Genomic DNA, 16,533 nt, shown 5'->3' on the forward strand with positions numbered 1-16,533 from the left:
GCCACAGGAAAACTAAGGCTTTACTTGAGAGGGTGTACACTAACATGTGGCTTTTTAACTTTTTCATCAGCACAAACAAAATACCAGAAGAATGAAATGCACCTGGCTTTGATCCCAGACCTTGGAAGGCAGAGGCAGGTGAATCTCTGTTAAGAGGTCAGCCAGGGTCACATAGAGACTCTGCCTCAAACAAAAGAGAAAAGAGTAAAATGCAAGACCTCCACGAAAGCATAAGTCTGTAACAATAACCTTTTTAGAGGCTGAGACCAGCCAGGGATCTTCTGGAAAAAAGAATAATTTCTCTACTTCTAGAAAGGGTTTTATGGGCTCAGGCTGTCCTGTGCAGAAACTCCTAATTCTCCAGCCTCCACTTTATGGAATTACAAGTATGGTATCCATGAGTGGCAACAAATCTCAACAGGATTTCCCAATATTGGCTAGGCTGGGCTCAGCTTGCAACTTTCTTGTTTTCACCTAACAACTGCTGACTTATGGTTTAAAAATCCTAATTTTTAAAAAAGGATTTATTTATTTTATGTAAGTACACTGTTGATGTCTTCAGACACGACCCTTGAAGAGGGCATCAGATCTCAATACAGATGGTTGTGAACCACCATGTGGTTGCTGGGAATTGAACTCAGGACCTCTGGAAGAGCGGTCAGTGCTCTTAATTGCTGAGCCATCTCTTCAGCCCTAAAAATCCTAATTTTTAAAACAAGAAAGAATCTAAATAAATAAACGACTGCCCGTGATCTATCTATTCACAATCTCTCTCACCTCCAGGGTCTTCTGTCCCCACGGCAAAGAAGTTTGGGAGATTCCGACCTTAATTCTAGTCAAATGGTGAGTTCCTTATACTGAAGAGTGACTGATGTAAAAAAAAAAATCTGAGTGTTATCCTGGCACAGCTTTGATGCAAACAGTAAGAGAATTCGCAGTGCCAACCACTGAAGCCACAGAGTCGACTACGCCCTCGCCCTAGGAGCGAATTACTTGCCTCTTTCTGGAGGAGCCAATCAGCGAGCAGCCTCGAGCTGGCTCCCAGCGCCCCCTGCGGCCGGGGTAAAGAGCGCAGAAAAGATGCAACCAATAGCCTTGCGAACCCCGGGCGGCTCCCAGCGCCCCTCTGCGGCCAGGGGAAGAAGCACAGAAAAGATGCAGTCCATAGGCATGCGGGAGGGGGACTTGGAGGGGGGGTTGGGGGTGCCAAGGAGACTCCCAACACTATTCTCAGGACCAGGGGAGTGAGAGTGGGAGAGGGAGAAAAAGGTGAGGAGAAAGGAGGAAGAGAAAATGTGTGTGTGTGTGTGTGTGTGTGTGTGTGTGTGTGTGTGTGTGTGTGTGTGTGTGTGTGTGTGAGAGAGAGAGACAGACAGAGACAAAAAGACAGACAGACTGAGCGTGCGGAAGCGAGCAGGAAGAGTGCACAAATCTCAGCTGAACTTCTCTGGGGATTCACCTTAGGGTTTTCCCACTGGTTTTGTGGGTTTTGTTTCTCTCCTGAATCCCTGTCACTTGTAGGGTGAGATTCCTGGTGCTTGAGTCTTGTGAGAAACCTGTCAGCTACTCTAGGGAGTCTGCCCTGGTTTGTCTAAAAACAGAGGAGAGGCCGCATTGCCCTTTAAGTGCAGTCCCTAGCGCCACCGTGGTATTGTCGCTTTAAGGCCGGCGGCAGCCCTGGTTCCGGGGGCGGGGCCTGCCTCCCTTTGGACTCCAGCAGCCACCCGGCTGATTCATTCCGGGCACGAGCGCCAAGCTTTGACGTTAGCGCCTGCGCAGGGCGCGGCCTCACTCCGGATTGGCTGGTGTCGGTCCGCCCTCCCCCGCGCGCCACCCCTAGTTTCCCTCCCCGGGCCGCAGGAGAAACAGTGCCCTCTCCCTTCTTGACCCCTGGCCCTTCCCTCCCTCATTCCCTCTTGCCGCCGCTGCTTCTGGCGCTGCCGCTCCCGGAGGAGCTCCCGTCACGGTGATGGGGTCTCGGGCCTCCACGTTACTGCGGGACGAAGAGCTCGAGGAGATCAAGAAGGAGACTGGCTGTGAGTTCGGGTTGGGGGTGGGAAGGCGGCCCGGTGCCTCCGGCTGGCCTCAGTAATGACAGCGGTTGTCGCTTAGGTCTTGATCTGGGGTGCGGTGACTTTGTTGGGAGGGTCCAATGCAGCCTCCGGTGCTTTGGGTAACCGAAGGCTAGAGTACCCGTACGTTCATCTGTAGCTTCTTGGAGCCGGGATTTGGTTCCTCTGGTGCTGTCTTGCCTCAAAAGCCCGGAATCTCGATCCAACAACGGAGCACAAACACCACCACTCCACTCTTGCTCACAGAAGTCCGCGCATTTTCCTCCTTTAATCGTTCCCCTTATAGAAGCATCCTGAACAGCAGGTAAAGCAGAAACAAATCCAGGAAATCTGAATGGTTTCTGGAGAAAACGTTATACATCTCAATGAGGTTTCTGAGAAAGAAGCTAAAACTACTAAAATCACACACGGGGAAAAACTCAGCAAAGAAGAGCATAGAGTAAAGCTTGTGACCGGGAACTGAAGACCTCTAAGAGTCCAAAAACCCGAGTGAGGCTTTTTAATCTGAACCGTTGGAGAAAAACCACAGATACAGTGATCGAGGTTTTAAAGACACAGTGAAGACATTTGTCCTATTTTCCCATACATTGATATCTGCTGTGTTGCTGTACTTTATGCAGTTGATATCGAAACTGGATGTACTCCAAAATCTGAATTTGTACCAGGAACAGATATATATATATATATATATATATATATATATATATATATATTTTCTAGTTTCTTCCTGGTTAACCCGGGTTAACCCGAACAAAGGAGCAACACGGCTTTAGGAACTAAGAAGCACTGTGCCTTTGAAAAGCCCTTGATAATGTATGATACAATTGTATTGCCTCAGTGCTTTCTTAGCGCTCCTTTGTGGCTCTCTTTTTCTTAAGCCGGGTCTTCATGGTACCTGTCTTTGATGATAATGTGAGCAAATAACACATTGGCAGATAGTACCAAGGGGTACAGGGAACTACAGAATTCTCCAGGAATGAGTCCTTGGGTAAATTAACAGTCGTCCTGGCTGTCTGACAAGTTAAACTTTCTAGAGTATTCAGGTTGGAAGAGATGTGATCTAGCCCCACCCCCTGTCAGGTTGCTTTGCTTTTACCATCCCTTATGGCCAATTTTGAATGATTGACAGAGAATACTTAGCTTTTTATAGCTTTTGTTTGGCCACTCACCTTTAAGGACATTTCACGACTCACAGCTGGTTCCGTGAGTAGAAATATACACAGTTGGATTCAGCAAGCATTTACCTCTGACCCCACTTGTAGATGTAATGACTTCTTTCCATTTATGTTTGAAACACAGAGTCACATCATGGGGAAGTATAGTGAGTATGGGACAAGCTATTGTTTTGTTTTCTTTTGTTTTTTGATACAAGATCTTACTTTGTAGCCCAGACTTGCTTAGGAGTCGCTAAGTAAACTGGGCCTGGTGGTGCCCATACCTTTAATCCCAGTAGCACTCCAGAGGCAGGAGAATTTGAGGCCAGCCTGATCTAAATAACAGGCTCTATGGCTAGGCTACAGAGGGGAACTCTGTCATGAAAAACAACACACAAAACAAGACAAACAAACAAACAAACACAAATTCACTACATAGTCCAGGCTGGTTTCAAACTCATGACAGTCCTGCCTCAGCCCCCAAAGTGCTCGTGCTCAATTGGGGAAAGGTTGTGTTCTCTTCAAAATGAATGGGACAGTGATGTCATTCATGATTTTCATTAGTCCTGGGTGTAGTACTGAGTTGTTTTACCTTGTGACTCACGGACAAACCTAGGTGATCATGAAAGAACTATTATCCTGGTTACCCAAGAATAATTCAAGTATGAGAAAGATTCCCTACATTCCCACCAAAACCAGTGTATATATTTATTAAAACCTAATGAAACAGAAAATAATGAATTTTAGCAATGCCTGTTTATGCTAGGTATTGGGAGCAGATGGTAGCAAGACACCCACAACCTGGCCAGGGAGATAAGCCAGAGACGAGTTGTGATTAGCGTCAGGGCATAAGGAAGCTAAAACGGTACAGCACTCCCCTTTCAGTATTTAGGGAAGATGGTCTTGAGCTGGCTTTGTGGGGTATGGGAATTGGGTCTTGATACATGAATGGATTCAATTTTTGATAAATTAAGGTAAGTTTCAGTGGCTTTCAGCAACTGTTACCCCCACTTAGCTACAATGTCATTCCTCTACCCTAGGGATTGAGTTATCAGTGTATCTAGGTAGCACCCATCAGCAGAGAGTTGTTTCTTCTTCCTCTTCCCTTTTCCCTTTTCCCTTCTCCTCCTCGTCCTCCTTCCTTTTTCTCTTCCTCCTCCTCCTCCTTTTCCTCCTTCTCTTTTCCTTTTCCTCCTCGTCCTTCTCCTTTTCTCCTCCTTTGACAGGAACTTGTGTAGCCCAGACTGGCTTCAAATTTGAGATTCTATTGTTCAGCCTCCTAAGGACTGGGACTACAGATGTGTGCATCACTCCCAAAATGCCTTTGATCCTAGTACTAAGGTGGGCAGATCTCTTGAGTTCAAGGCCAGCCTGGTCTATACAGCAAATTCCAAGACAGCCAGGGCTACACAGATAAGCTCTATCTTGAAAAAACATTGTGTGTGTGTGTGTGTGTGTGTGTGTGAATGTGTGTGAATATGAGTGCGCGCACAAACACACACACACACACACACACACACACACACACACACACACAAGACCAATGTAGCTACTATTTAATGCTTAGCCACTAAATACTGGGAAAAGTAATTCTGAGTAAGAATTACACAACTTTCATCATCTGTAAAACAAAATTAGTAATAATAACTTAATTTTAGAATTATCATGATAAATGAAAAAAGTTCCTTAGAATGCTGCTGGTATAATTGTCATGTAGTTGCTAGTCATTCTTTTTTAATTTCCAGGGGGTTTTATTTTATTTTGGCTTTTTGAGACAAGGTCTCAAATTCTGTGTCGTCCTGGCTGTCCTGGAGCTTGTTATGTAGCCCAGGCTGACCCTGAACTCACAGAAATCTGCCTGTCTCTGCCTCTGGAGTGCTGTAATTAAAGGCCTGTGCCTCTATGCCTGGCTCTCTCCAGGGTTTTTAAATAGCATGTGTGGGGGAGGTAAACCTGCCCCTTCATGTCTTCATGTGAGTAAATGTTAAAGGAAAACTTAATGGAGTTGTTGCTATTCTACCTTTGATTCTGGGGATTGAGCTCAGGTTGTCAGGCTTGTGAAGCAAACACCTTTACTCAGGGGCCAAACTACGATTATTTTGAACCATAGATAGAATCATCTTTGCATATGTTAGAAATAAAAACTGTTTACATCCTGTCTATGGCTATCTAACCAGAGGTGAAGGCATTTTACACATTGCTTATTTTTAGTGTACTTTAGGAATTAAACACTAACATTATTCTGTCAATCCCAAGGAAGTAAAACTAAAGAAGACATAGCCTGATGTTTTATTTAATTTTGAGGCTGCCTCACTCAAAGCAATCCCTCAATTTTTCTGAGTGTTGGGATAGTGAGTATGTACCACCTTGCTTTGCTGAAGTTTCTCATAGTTTAAGGTACACTTTGGGGGCCAGAAAGATGGCTCATCAGTTAAGAGGATCCCAGTTTGATTCCCACACCCATATTGGGCTGGTGGGTAACAACCACCTGTAACTTCAGCTCTAGAGGATCTAATGCTTGTGGTCTCCAGGGTGCCCTCACTGACATGCACAAATACATATAGTTAACATTTAAACAAAAATAAAACCAGATGTGGAGGCAGAGGCAGGTGGATCTCCAATTTCTAGGCCAACTAGGGCTACATAGTGAGACCCTGGCTTAGAAAAGAAAAGAAAAGAAGATAAAAGAAACACTGTTGTCATAAAGCACCTACTATATTTAGCCTTTGTTCTGTCACCCTCTTTCACAATTCTATATTTTTATAAGTCAGCACATTTGAATAAAAGACATTGGAGGACGGTCACGGTATCTTAGGAATCTATGTAATGACCCTTAGTACAATTGGCCATAGGATAGCCTTTTTGTGGATTGCCAAAACCCTTAACTTTGAGCAAAGGTTCATGCCAACTACATAATGGGGAATGAAGATTGGTTTATTTTTAGTTTCTGCTCTATGGTGTGTGTCATGTGGGTATGGGCAGGGTGTTGAACAGGTTTAGGAAGTGAGTTGTACAGACCAGTGAGTTTTTGTTTGTTTGGAAGGGTGTAGTGATGATATGAAGGGTGTGGGTTTTTCTCCACTTCCAACAGAGCACAGCCTGAGGAAGGTCACTGCTTGAGAGTAGTTTCTTGAAATTGAGCTTCTGGGTGCTACTGCCTCCTTCTGGGACCCCTTTCTGGCTGGCCTTTGTCGTAATTTTGGGGGAGTCTGGAAGTACAGAGGACCCATTCCTCATTTATAAGTTATACTGTGACTGCCCTCTAATGTCTTTTATTCAAATGTGCTGACTTATAAAAATGTAGAATTGTCCTATTGAGTGGGAAATGAAGAGATAATGCCTTTTTTTTTTTAGATTTATTTATTGATTGATTTAATGTATGAGCACACTGTCACTGTCTTCAGACACACCAGAAGAAGGCATCAGATCCCATTACAGATGGTTGTAAGCCACCATGTAGTTGCTGGGAATTGAACTCAGGACCTCTGGAAGAGCAGTTAAGTGCACTTAACCGCTCGGCCATCTCTCTAGCCCCGAGAGATAATATCTTTGTCAGGCTTGAGATAATTTGTAAAGTTCTATACTCTTCTGGTTCCTGTTTCTTACTAGAAAGGGGTAAGAACTGTGTGTCAAGATAGAGAATGGAACCCTGGAACTTATTTTTTTTTTAATTATTTATTTATTTTATGTATGTGTGTACACTGTAGCTGTCTTCAGACACACCAGAAGAGGGCATCGGATCCCATTACAGATGGTTGTGAGCCACCTTGTAGTTGCTGGGAATTGAACTCAGGACCTCTGGAAGAGCAGTCAGTGCTCTTAACCACTGAGCCATCGCTCCAGTCCCCTACCCTGGAACTTATAAATGAGGAAGGGGGTTCAGAACACAGACTACTTGAAATTACATAGAAAGGCACTGACCCTAGAAGCAGCTGCAGAGATAGAAGCCGGATTTTCTGAGGCTAAGCAGAAAGACATGCTATAAAACAGCAATACATGTATGTACTCCATGCAGTGAACGCTATTGTGGAAGCGCACAAGCAGGTAGGATGCCTCAGGTTTTGTGTAGCAAAAGGTAAACTTACTTTGGTCTGACCTGAATGAAAATCTGATTTTTACACCAGTTTGAGATGTGGTAGTTTATTTATGCCTTTAATTCCAGCACTAGGGATGCTAAGACCAAAGGGTTCTGAGTTCAAGGCCGGACTAGACTGTATGCCAGAAGGCTCCTTGTGTAAAGGTTCTTGCCACCAAATCTGACACCAGAGTTTGAATCCTAGGACCTGTATGGAAGAAAAAGAATTGACTCTGGAAGTTGTCCTTTGACCTTATATGGGCTGTGGCACAAATACATGTATACACATGTATACATACACACATATAAATGTTTTAGATATTTTTGTTCATTTATTTATTTATTTTGGTGCTAGCGATTGAACCTAGAATCTTGCTTTTATGCGTGCTTGAAAAGATTGCACCATTAAGCTCCACCTCAGTCCTGATTTTTTTTTTTTTTTTTTGAGGGGGATGGAGTTGGGTAGCAGGGTCTTACTATGTAACCCTGGGTGGAACTCACAATATCGACTCTTTGGAAGTTGTAGATGCTTTAGCCCTATTTACTTTATCATGTCAGAAGAGGGAAGCATGTAACTTGATAACCGCAGTACTGTTATCCCTCTTAAGAAAGTTAGCAGTGATTTCCTATTAGATACTACTCAGTAATCTTCAGTTTACCCTCTTTTGAGAAGACCCATTTTGTTCGTTGTTTGCTTGGACTTGTTTTTTATTGGGCTGATGTAGGAAGCCACAGCTTGAACATGCTCTGATCACTTCCGCTGAGGTCTGTCCTCTTGTTTTAGAAGACACATGTTTTTGGTCTCTTTGAGTTATTTTTTGTTTGTTTCTTTGTTTTGTTTTTGTTTTTCAAGACAGGATTTCTCAATGGCTGTCCTGGAACTTGCTCTTTAGACCAGGTTGACCTTGATTGAACTCAGAGATCTTCCGTCCATGCCTCCTGAGTTCTGAGATTAAAGGTAGCATGAACCCCCACCACCTGGTATTCTCTGTTAATTCCTAGGAGCATAGGTTAGACCTTGGAGTCCTTATGTTGGGAAAATGTCAGGGTACGAAACCTTAAAGGAATGGCTAGGGGTGCAGGCTCCACTCTGCAGTGTGTCCCCAGAGCTGCTGTGGCCTGCAGTTGTCCACTTTAACTCAGTTGTCTTGCTCATTAGATGAGTAGGAAAGCCATGACAAAATAACGTGGCCTATCTGTTACCTTCCCATGCTCCCCATGCAGTCTGTCTTGGTGATCAGCACGTCCTTGAAATACCTTCCCATCCTGAGGAGGCAGATGTGATAGACAGTTCTGAACTCAAGGTTAGCAGGATCTTTTCAGTCTTTCTTTTTTTTTTTTTTTTTTTTTTTTCATTTATTATCTATAAGTACACGGTAGCTGTCTTCAGACACACCAGAAGAGGGCATCAGATCTCCTTACAGATGGTTGCAAGCCACCATGTGGTTGCTGGGAATTGAACTCAGGACCTCTGGAAGAACAGTCGGTGCTCTTAACCGCTGAGCCATCTCTCCAGCCCCTTTTCAGTCTTTCGATGTGAAATAAGTGTTTGTTCAGCAGAGTAGACTACAGCTTCATTCAAGACATGTCCCTATTCATAACCATTCTAAGGGAACTGTCAACTCCTGAGGTTCCAAGAATGTTATGAGTGTTCGGTGCCTGTCTGGTTAGCTTTGCGCCTTCGGTGAGTTTGTTTTTACTGGAAGCATACCCTCTGGAAGCATACCCTGCCTTTATTCCTGCAAGTTCTTTTTTTTTTTTTTTTTTTTTTTTTTTTTCGAGCTGGGAACTGAACCCAGGGCCTTGCGCTTGCTAGGCAAGCGCTTTACCACTGAGCTAAATCCCCAACCCCATTCCTGCAAGTTCTAATACTTTTGTGTGTGTGGACCGTGTAGCTCCTTGAAGGGTAGATTGAAGCCCAGTGTGGTGGTCCATGTATATAATACTAATACTCTACAGACTAACGCAAGCTTGCAAGAATGAGGCTAGCCTGTGCTATAGAGTGAGTTCAAGATCAGCTCTAGACTTTGGTTCACTTTGGAGTTGCTTTGGTCATCTGTTAGGGTTTTTTTCTTTTTGTTTGATTTTTTTTTTTCAGACAGGGTTTCTCTGTGTAACCCTGTCTGTCCTGGAATTATCTCTATAGACCAGGCTACCCTCAGAGATCCACCTATCTCTGCCTCCCAAGTGCTGGATCATTTATCAGGGTTTTTATTTTTGTTTGTTTGTTTTGTTTTTAATTAAAATAAAGGTTGTTTTTTTTTTTTTTTTGGTTCTTTTTTTTGGAGCTGGGGACCGAACCCAGGGCCTTGCGCTTCCTAGGCAAGCGCTCTACCACTGAGCTAAATCCCCAACCGTTTTTTGTTTTTGAGACAGGGTTTCTATGTGTAGCCTTAACTATCCTAGAACCTGCTAGGTAAACCAGGCTGGCCTCCAACTCATAGAGATCCACCTGCTTTTGCCTCTCAAATGTTCGTAGTGAGCGCCAGACATCTGACTAGTTCCCTGTTCCAGTGCTGAAGTGCAAACTAGTTTGTGTAGTACTGCTGTGTAGGTGCTGGTAATTGAACCTGGGTTCTCTGGAAGAGCAGCCAGTGTAGTTAACCACTGAGCTATCTCTCTAGCCCCCTAACAGCTTGATTTTCAATTAGTAATTCATAGTCTTTCATATTGGTGTGGAGTATATTTAAAATATATAAAAATATATTTATTTTTTACTATGTTTCTGTGTCTGTGCACGTGATTGCTGGTACCCTTGGAAGCCAGAGGTATTGAATCCCCAGGAACTGGAGCTACAGGCAGTTGTGAGCTGCCCAGCATGGGTGCTAGGACCAAACTCAAGCTTTCTGGAAGAGCAGGATGCATTCAATCACTGAGCCACCTTTTAAATCCTCGTACTGGATTCAATACTAATAAACAGTGCTGGAATTAAAGGTGTGCTAAAGTGTACCACCACCGCCCATTTATTAGTTTTTTTTTTTTTTTAAATTCTTTTTTTTTTTCGGAGCTGGGGACCCGAACCCAGGGCCTTTGCGTTGGCAAGCGCTCTACCACTGAAATTAACCCCATTTATTAGTTTTAAAGTTGGATTAGATTGACATTTACCTTAATTTGAAAATTCTGTAAATTGGGCTGGAGAGATAGGTCAGTGGTTAAGAGCACAGTTTGCTCTTCCAAAGGTCCCAGGTTCAGTTCCCAGCACCCACATGGCAGTTCACAGCTGTCTGTAACTCCAGTTCCAGGAGATCCAACATCCTCATATAGGCAAAACTCTAAAGCATATTAAATAAAAATAAATAAATACTTTTTAAAAATTGTATTAAACTCTACACATTACACACACACACACGCGCACAAGAAATGTCTAGTAAGGGTCATTACAAACTATTAATTTCATAGCTCTAGCATAGGAGATTGGGGACTTGGGCATTAGGAAGATGACATTGTGTATTGTTCCATTTACATTTTTTCATGTGTATAATCTTAAAATAATATATAAATATATAATACTTTAATATATTAAAGTTAATATAAAATAAAATTTGATCGTTTTCCATCTTTAGAAAAACCAATAATCTGTAATGTAAGACTCTCAACATGGGTTGGATTTAGCTCAGTGGTAGACCGCTTGCCCTAGTAAGTGCAGGTCCCTGGGTTTGGTCCTCAACTCCGGGAGGATGGGGGAAAGGGGTTTGGGAGTGGGGGGAAATGACACTCTGAACACTAAAAACTTACTCAGTGAACTAAATATTATAGTTACTTAAAACTCCTTCAGGGGCAGAAAAGACGTCTCAGTGGTAAGAGCACTTGCTCCACAAGCAGGACCTCAGTTCAAATCGCCAGCCTCATAGGCTAGTTTGCACTTCAGCACTGGGCTGTGGAGCGAGTCAGAGGCCTGGAACTCACTTAGACAGCCTGGCCATTCAGCCACAGTGTGAGCTTCCAGTGCAGTGAGAGGCTCAGTTCCAAGGTAGCTGGTTGCAGGGCGATAGAGGAGGTCCCGCTCTGGCTTCTGCATGTGTGTGCATGGGTACAAGCATTCTCACATACACTAACTACACATACCCTACTACAGATAGACTACTCTAAGCACACTTAAAACCAGGATTTATAAGGTGGCTCAGTGGTTGACTGCATCCTGCTCTTCCAGAAGGCCTGAGTTTGGTCCTAGCACCCATGTTGGGCAGCTCAACAACTGCCTGTAGCTCCAGTTCCTGGGGATCCAGTACCTCTGGCTTCCAGGGGTACCAGCAATCACGTGCACAGACACGGAAACATAGTAAAAGATAAAATGTTTAAATATTTAAAAACTCCACACTAATATGAAAGACTGTGAACTAGTAATTGAAAATTAAGCTGGCTCAGCGGTTAACTATAGTGGCTGCTCTCCCAGAGAACCTGGGTTCAATTCTCAGAAACATAGCTTGTCTGTAACTAGGGGTTCAATTTGGCTCAGTGGTGGAGCCAACATCCTGGGTTCGGTCCCCAGCCCAAAAAAAAAAAAAAAAAAAAAAAAAAAATGTTAAAAAAAAAAAAATTGTCTGTAACTGCTGTTCCAGGGGATCAGATACCCTCATACAACATACATGCAGGCAAAATACCAGTGTATATAAAAACAAATTAATTTTAAAAATTAAAAAGAGAAAATTAAGCTGTTAGGCCTAAAGTATACAAACAAATGATACTAGGAGGTACACTAAAGAAATGACAATGTTGAGATGGAAAACATAGATTTCTTTTTTCAAAACTTTTTAGGAAATGTAGTTACTCTTTAACTGACTTAGTTTTGTTCAACTGAGGAATTCATTACAAAAGTACCTTTGGAGGCCAGATGCCAGACTGGGATAGATTCCTAAAGAAAGTGGCCGTGACTGGCTCACTAAGAAGAAGGTGGAGAGAAGTTAGCACAGCAGTGTAAACTGTCCCCTCAGGCTCTTGTGTGGGGATGATGACGTGAAAATAGTTAACTTGGGGTGCTGTCCCAACGCAGGCACTTTGCCAAGTATTTTCCTTCCATCCAATCCTCACAGTTCCATTAGCCCCTGTGGCTTCATGAGAGGAATCAGAATCCGTCTGCCTGGCCATTACAAGTGTCTATTCTTTACAAAGCTGCTCCTACCTGTGTGGCTGGTACTTATGGCCTTTAGCAACTGGACTCCTGTTTGTTCTGCCTGGGTGGGAGGAGTTGTGCCTCCTCTGCTCTGTTCTCTGCACACCTTAGTTATTAGAGCCTGTTTCAAGGATGAAGCTAATGCCAGAGGTCACAGCTGCCCTGGTGTTCTGCTCCACCGTTCACTTCCTGTTTTACTTCCTGTCTTGTTTATTTAGTTTCCTTGTTCCCCATGCAGCAGGTCCTGTTGTGTGGCTTGAGCTTGGGGAGAACAACCTTCAGATCCACACTTCCTTAATCTTTAATGCCTCACAGGTGCAGCTGAGACAAAGTTCGGACTTGTTACCCGCTCTGAGGCTGTCGTCTTTTCTTTTCTACTACAGTTACTCTGTTTTTCCCTCTTGCCTCTAATCTGCCAGGAGACTAAACTGTTTCCCAGAAGTGCTTTTGCACTTTGAGAGTCACTTTGTACACCTGCAGTTGTAAACTGCTTTTAGCAGTTAGCTCGTGCTGGAGTTGACCAAGCTAATCCAGAATGAGCAGCCATTGGGTCCTCTTAGATGTCACAGCATGATCACTTGGTTGCATCAAAAAAGTTGATTCCAGGTTGCAGGATCTGTCACCCAGTTAAGTCCTAAAGAGGAGGTGATACTGCAGACGCTTGGTGCAGAAGGAGACTAGACTTTAAAAACAGAATTGTTTGATGTGCCACAGTATTTAGTTTGACTTTGTTACCTATTTAGAAATTCCAGTCTGAAGATGGGGCGGGAGGGAGGGGGAGGGAGGGAGGGAGAGAGAGAGAGAGAGAGAGAGAGAGAGAGAGAGAGAGAGAGAGAGAGAGAGAGAGAGAGATGGATGCATGCATGCTAGGGATCAAACACAGTCTTGCTCATGCTTTTAAACAGGTACTCTTCAGCTGACCTGTTGTGCACTTTACCCCCAATACTTAAGTTCTTCAATTCTCATTGTTTTGTGGTTTTGGTTCTTTTTTTTTTTCTCGGAGCTGGGGACCGAACCCAGGGCCTTGCGCTTCCTAGGCAAGCACTCTACCACTGAGCTAAATCCCCAACCCCTTTTGTTTTGTGTTTTTAAAGCTCTGTGTGTGTGTGTGTGTGTGTGTGTGTGTGTGTGTGTTGGTGATGAGTTCAGATCTTCATGCGTGTGAAGCAGAGCTCTACCACTGAGCTACATTCCTAGCCTAATACACTCTTAATTAAGCCTACACTTCATTTTAAGAGCCAAATTTCATTGGTTTTTTATTTAGTTTCTTCTCTAACTCCTCTTATTCTTTAGTTTTTTAAATTTGCTGTTTTGACATCTTGCACAGCTCCGCATCTCCCTCACCCTGAGGCATGCAGTGGGGGTGGGTGTAGTGTGAATGCATGTCTATTTCTTCAGTTGGGACTGATTTTCTGCCCTTTAGTTTCCCACAGTCAGATCACACGCCTGTACAGCCGCTTCACCAGCCTGGACAAAGGGGAGAACGGAACTCTCAGGTGAGCACTTCCATTCCTTCCTTCCTTCCCAGACCAGGATCCCTAAAAGCTGTCTATATTCCAAGGGTGGCCACACTAGGGGCTATCTGTATTCCAAGGGTGGGCATAGTAGGTCTCTTGGACTTGGAAGCAGGGACCATTTTGGCTGTGGTATCTATACATCATTGGTATATATGTATGTATGTATGTATGTATGTATGTATGTATGTATGTATGTGTGTATGCATATATAACTTATTTAATTTCTTTTTGTTCATTGGTGTTTTGTCTATATGTGGATCTGTGTGAGGGTGTCAGATGTCCTGGAACTGGAGTTACAGAGAGCTGTGAGCTGCCATGTGTTTGTGCTGGGAATTGAACCTGGGTCCACTGGAAGAGCAGTCAGTGCCCTTAATCACTGAGCCATCTCTCCAGCCCTGATAATTCTGTTGTTTTTGTTGTTGTTGTTTTGGTTTTCCGGAAGAGGGCTTCTCTGTGTATCCCTGGAACTCTCTGTAGACCAGACTGGCCAGGAACTCAGAGATATTCCTGCCTCGGCCTCCCCAGTGTTGGGATTAAAAGTGTCTGCCACCACACCTGGCTTCCTGGATTGTTTCTTATCATTTTGTTAGACAAGAGATACTAATTTTGGTGAGTTGTGTAGACTTTGTCTTATAGGACAAATCATGTAATAATTTTTGCTACATTAAACAATCCAGACCCTAGTAATCTTTATCCTTTTTTTTTTTTTTTTTAAGATTTATTTGTTTTATTTAATGAGTACACTGTGGCTGTCTTCAGACACACCAGAAGAGGGCATCAGATTTCATTCTGAGATGGTTGTGAACCACCATGTGGTTGCTGGAATTTGAACTTAGGACCTCTAGAAGAGTAGTCAGTGCTCTTAACTGCTGAGCCATCTCTCCAGCCCAGTAATCTTTATCTTAATCAATTATGATGTTAAAAGAAATCAGTTTTCTAAATGATCAAGGAAGACTAAGTCCAGAGATGCTGTTCTAAGGCTCTGCACACAGTATGCTAGGTAGGTCTCTGTCTGTCTCCAGATTTGGTAGAGATGAATTAGCTCGGTTCATTGACCATGTAAAGTTTAAACCACAGCAGAAAGTACGTGAAGATTCTTGAGCAGAATAGGAATGTTTCATAAGCTGTCATCATTAGCATTTGCTCTGTAGAGAGTAGAAGAATGTGTGTTGTCTTCTGATAATAAACTTCTTGGAGGCAGGAATGAGATACAGTCAAGTTTCTGGGTTTTTCTAATGTATTTTTTACATTAGTTTATTGTGGGGGGTGGTAGGTGTTGGAGGACACGTGGAGAGGAGTCATAGGACAACTTGGTGGGATTTAGTTCTCTTGTTTTTAACCATGTGGGCTCTGAGGATTGAACTGGTGTCATAAGTCTAGGTAATATGTACCTCCTGAGTCTGTTGTGAGCTGCTGTGTTGGTGCTGGGACTTGAACCCAGGTCCTCTGAAAGAACCTTAAGTACTGGGCCATCTATGTAGCTCCCAACTCCTCATACTAACATTTTGTCATGTACTTGGGAGTACATTTCCTACAACAAAGATTTAGATCAACACAGGTAAAATGAGGACTGAAAATACAGCTCAGTTGGTAGGCCATTTGCTTAGTACCTACAAAGCTTTGGGTTTAATACCCAAAGTCTCACAAATTAGGTCTGGCCACACACACTGGCACTTAGGAGATTAAAGCAAGAGGATTAGAAGTTCAAAATCATCTTTAGGTGTGTAGCAAGTTCAAGGCTAGCTAGTGGTATCTGAGATACCATTTGAAAAAAAATTAGGGCTAGAGAGATGGCTTAGTGATTAAGAGCACTGGCTGTTCTTCCAGGGGACTCAGTTCAGTTCTCAGCACCTCCATGGCAGCTCACAGCGGCCTATAACTCCAGTTCCAGGGCATCTGACACCCTCATACAGGCAAAACTCTAATGCACATTAAAAAAATTAGTAATTGAAAACTTCATTCTGTGGTGCATTGTGGCATTAGCATTTAATTCTAGCACACATTAGGTAGAGCTAGGAAGATCAAGAATTTGAGACTGTTCTGAGCTACACATGCTAAGTTATGCTGTTTTCTAACAATAATTGTATTTTGGGCCAGTGAAATAGCTCAGCAGGTGAGACTCTTATTGCCATCAACCTGAGTTTGCTTCCTGGGCCAAGTGGTGGAAGGAGGGAACTGACTTCTAAGTTGTCTCCGAGCTCTGCCCTCAAGAGATGAATACATGTTTTAAAAGGGGCAGAATTTGATCCAGACATGGTAGTACCCAACTGCAATCCTATGGCTTGTGGATATGCAGCAGGAAGATTAGGATTTGAGATCAACACGGGCGTGGCCATCAGTGTCATAGGGACAACAGCTTGCCTACTAGAGCGAAGCAAAGGGCTCAGTGGTTAAAAGCACCGACTACACTCCCAGAGGGTCCAGATTCTGCTGAGCACCCACAGGACAGCCCATAACCATCTATTAACGCCTGTTCCAGTTGGATCTGACCTTCTGGCATCCTCAGACACTAGGCGCATACCTGGTACACAAACATGCATGCAGGTAAAACGCTCATCAGATAATTTTTAAAACTTAGTGTTTTAATGAAGTACTATCTCGAAGC

General features: G+C 43.4%; 1 protein-coding gene across 1 annotated transcript in view; it reads left to right on the top strand.

Moving 5' to 3' along the window:
• The first annotated feature begins 1,588 nt into the window (after window positions 1-1,588).
• The window catches only part of Chp1 (calcineurin like EF-hand protein 1), a 36,883-nt gene continuing 21,938 nt past the window's right edge, over window positions 1,589-16,533 (top strand). The window contains exons 1-2 of the mRNA XM_032903971.1: window positions 1,589-2,036; window positions 13,835-13,907. Coding sequence (XP_032759862.1) covers window positions 1,970-2,036; window positions 13,835-13,907 — 140 coding nt within the window. The 5' untranslated portion in view covers window positions 1,589-1,969. The remainder of the gene's footprint in view (window positions 2,037-13,834; window positions 13,908-16,533) is intronic.

The sequence above is a fragment of the Rattus rattus genome, chromosome 5 (genome assembly GCF_011064425.1).
Source record: "Rattus rattus isolate New Zealand chromosome 5, Rrattus_CSIRO_v1, whole genome shotgun sequence".
Lineage (NCBI taxonomy): Eukaryota > Metazoa > Chordata > Mammalia > Rodentia > Muridae > Rattus > Rattus rattus.